The sequence below is a fragment of the Cryptomeria japonica genome, chromosome 10 (genome assembly GCF_030272615.1).
Source record: "Cryptomeria japonica chromosome 10, Sugi_1.0, whole genome shotgun sequence".
Taxonomy (NCBI): domain Eukaryota; kingdom Viridiplantae; phylum Streptophyta; class Pinopsida; order Cupressales; family Cupressaceae; genus Cryptomeria; species Cryptomeria japonica.
The window spans coordinates 188364380-188368409 of NC_081414.1; the positions used below are offsets into that span (position 1 = coordinate 188364380).

Below are 4030 nucleotides of genomic sequence, written 5' to 3' on the forward strand. Positions count from 1 at the left end.
TTGACTATTTTTTTTCTTTCTTTTCTTAGATTAGGAGGGATTCAACATGTTAACATGTTAACACCTTCTACCATTTTATCAAAAAAAAAACATGTTAACACCACCTACCATTTTATCATTTTTTTTTTTATATTCTAATTCATTGAATTTTGATTTGTAGTTTGTCATCGAATGTGTACATAAATGTACTAATGTTCAAATATAAAAAAATAATTTATAGTCAATTTAGAGAGAACATTTTTATGGTAATTAACAATATAAATACATTTATTCTAATTCATTGAATTTTGATTTGTAGTCTGTCATCGAATGTGTACATAAATGTACTAATGTTCAAATAAAAAATAATAATTTATAGTCAATTTAGAGAGAACATTTTTATGGTAATTAAAATACATTTACAAATTAACAATATAAATACATTTATTTATTTTTATTTATACACTTTTTCAATAAAATATTTAAGTATGTTTTAAAATTCAAAATTATACATAATTTTTTTACAATAAATTTATATAGATTTTAGGTAAATGTAAGGAAATAGATGTAAGTATAATTTAAAAGTAGAAAATACTAAAATTATAGAATAAATAAAGGAAGAATAGATGTCATATGGAAAAGAATAAGAGGCATATGGATATGGGGATTTCACCATTAGGGGAAAAAACAAAAGTTTCACAGAAGGTAAAAGCAGTAGTTAAAAATGATTCATATGAAAAAGGAATACCTCTTATTAAGACATTCCAAAATTTACACAGCTATTGAAATTTTACCAGTCTAAAAGTGATTCCTGCAATCCAAATGATTCGTTCCAAACAAAAAAGAAAAAACCTTTGATCATGTCTGCTGAACACAGACTTTGCTGTCACAAACTTAAGGCTTATATATACTAGGTCTTATTCCATAACACATCTGTTCACAGATCTCTATGCTGATTAACACTTAATGCTTTACACATGTTGTCACCACCCTGAAGGCAGGACTGCTCTGTCACAGTAATAGGAATGGCCTTCGGCTCCGCTTCCTTCTTAGGGAGCTTTGGCACATTCACAGTCAGCACTCCATTGTCCAGGCTAGCCTTTATTCCTTCCATGTGACCGTCCGCCAATCTGAACCGCCGAAGAAACTTGCCCTCTACTCTTTCCACCCGATGCCACTTGTCAGACTCTTCTTTCTCCTCCCTCTTACTCTCCCCACTCACAGTCACCACGTCACCCTCAACCTCTATTTTAATATCCTCTTTCTTTATCCCTGCAAATTTAACAGATTTTCATCAATTTTTTTTTCATGGCAGATAATGGAGTACGAGCAGAAATGGAAGGGCTTAAACAATAATCGACCTGTTATCAGATATAACAGATTTTTATCAATTTATCTTCACGACAGATCGATTATGGAGCACCAGCGGAAATGGAAGGGCTTAAACAATTATAGACCTATCATCTCAATGATCTGTGTAACCTTTTCGTTCTGTGATCTAAAATATTGATGAAAAAACAAATTTACAAACATTCTTAAAGAAAATTTAACGGCTTAAACATTTTTTAAGCGGCTTAAACAATAGTAGACCTGTTATCAAATATAACAGATTTTTATCAATTTGTTTTCACGACAGATTATGGAGCACGAGCGGAAATGAAAGGGTATAAACAATAATAGACCTATTATCTCAATGATCTATGTAACCTTTTCTTCTGTGATCCAAAATATTGATGAAAAAACAAATTTAAGCAATTTAAAAAAAAAATTCTACATATTCTTACAAGCTTTTCAGAAAAATTCTACTGTATCTCATTCACTCATTTTCATTATAAATATTCAGAGATTCAGAGGAACGAGCAGCAAATTTTGTGATATGAAAAGCTTTACCTGGAACATCTAGTGTAATAAAGTGAGCTTCCGGAGTCTCCTTCCAGTTCACTCTGGTTAAGGACATGCGGCCGTCTAGGTTTTCCCCGAGAGTGGACAGAGGATTTTCTTCTAAAATCTTGAAGGGATCCACCTGCCATAATTCATCAAAAGGGTTCCAGCGAGGGACAAGATCTCTGCGTAAAGCTGGAATGAAAGCTTCGCATCCCATATTTGCTTGCATTATCATAACCAGAATGCTAAAGACGAGACTTTTGGAAACCGCCATTTCGATCTAAAGCTTAATTTGTTCACCGAAGATCTTAAAGGCTTCGCCGGGATATATAAAATCTTACTCTTTTACAGTCCTTATCAGAAGAGAACTACGAGAAAGGATTTAAAGGAGCGGACAAGAAACTTCCCGAGTCCTTCTGGATGCTTCTTTTTAGAACTGGAGGGAGATAAAACGCCAGAATGTTCCGGAGAAATCGAATTTCTTCAAAAGAAAGTTGTATTAGGTCGGTGAAAATTTATTTGTTAATTTATCTACAAATTTATTGCTTTTCTAGAGTAATAATTGAATTTGTAGGTGTCAAACTCATTCATTTAACATTTACATTTTATCTAGAACGGAATTTAATTTTCAATTATTAATTGACCATTTACATACTTTTTAATAAAAAGTTAAAATTCATGCTTTATAATTCTTATTTTTTAAAGAGGATCTGTCTTCAACACACTCTTAATATCATACTTGTATCTACCAAAACAATAGATTCTTTCTAATTTTTTGACCAATATTCAATTTTAAATCATTTGTTATTTATTTTTTCTATTAATCCTTTTAGATCATTTAGTGTGAATGTTATTTCATAAGTATTATAATTATTTGTTCTATATTTCAAGTTTTATTAATCATTTCATTAATATCTTTAATGTGTCAAATTTCAAGATTTAAACATTATTAATTAGACCGATGAGAAGTAAGACGAGGGTGACCTTTTGTTGAGAAAATGAAGCATGACTTCTAGTGACTCTAATAGAAGAAGGCACATGATCTATCATAATGTTATAGAGAATTGATGGCATTATTGAGTGAAACTCAAGGAACTTTATGCGTTCAAAATTGGGATTCTCATTGAGAAACCCATGTTGTCTAGCCACATAGTCCATATATTCATTGAACATTTTGTTGTCTTACCTATTTGGTGCCCTCTTAGATTTACAAATGAATTGGTCTATGGTGAAATTGTTTGCAATACAAAATGGTTGAACGTTAGATCTTGGGATAATGATGATGTGCACTCTGTAGACAAATTTTAGACATCAATACAAAATAAAAGGAATTGTTTTATATCCATGCAACAAAGATTTTCCTAAAAGGATATGAAAATGATTGCAGATATGTATAACATGAAGAAGAACTTCTATATTCTTAGAACCAATCTCAGTGGATAAAATATTGCTCCATAATGTTTCCACATATGTCCCATTATAATATTTTTAGAGAAAATATTGAATTTTGGTACAATTGATAGTGACCTCAAATGTTAAATAAATATATTCTTTCATGGTCATGTTGAAAGAACATGTAGGATCAATCAATATCAACCATCACAAAACACTTCATTAACAAGACCACTAATGTAAATAGGCATGCAATGATTGTTATTGGGTATCTCTTTATTTTTGAACTTGTGATGGAGGATATCCATGAATGAGTTAGAAGACATGAAATTCCTACCATCCTTACATTTTTCTAGCATACCAATCATATTTTTGAATGATAATGCGATATATTTAGGATTTTGTCAGTGTTTCTATGGTCAAGTTGATTGTAAGAGGGCCATCAATTAGTTCAATATAATTGAAGTGATTTAAGCAAAGTATTTGGTAAAAATCTAATGATTCTATTTCGGAGGTGTCATATCTAAGGGTTTCTTTAATCATTTTTTACATCTACTTATATGAGATTATTGTATATTAAGTCAATCTTATACTTCAATTCCATGCATTTTGCAATAACATGGCTAAGAAACCTATAGTAGTAGTGGAATGCATTAGCATCAAATTGTTTCATGACAAAATTGAGTCATGATCATTTTATATGAATACAAATGTCTAGGAAATTGTCAAAGGGGTTTAGGTTGAAGAGACAAAGTGTTAGAAGAAGAAAAAGATA

At 30.8% G+C, this 4030-nt stretch overlaps 1 protein-coding gene across 1 annotated transcript; it reads right to left on the reverse strand.

Annotated features, from left to right (window-relative positions):
- Window positions 1-711: 711 nt before the first annotated feature.
- LOC131079160 (16.9 kDa class I heat shock protein 1) lies at window positions 712-2307 on the reverse strand. Its single transcript, XM_058017066.2, has 2 exons — window positions 1870-2307; window positions 712-1251 (listed from the first exon to the last, which is right to left on the reverse strand). Exons 1-2 carry the CDS (start codon window positions 2135-2137, stop codon window positions 917-919), a joined length of 603 nt encoding a protein of 200 aa, XP_057873049.2. The 5' UTR covers window positions 2138-2307; the 3' UTR covers window positions 712-916.
- Between the last annotated feature and the right edge of the window lie 1723 nt (window positions 2308-4030).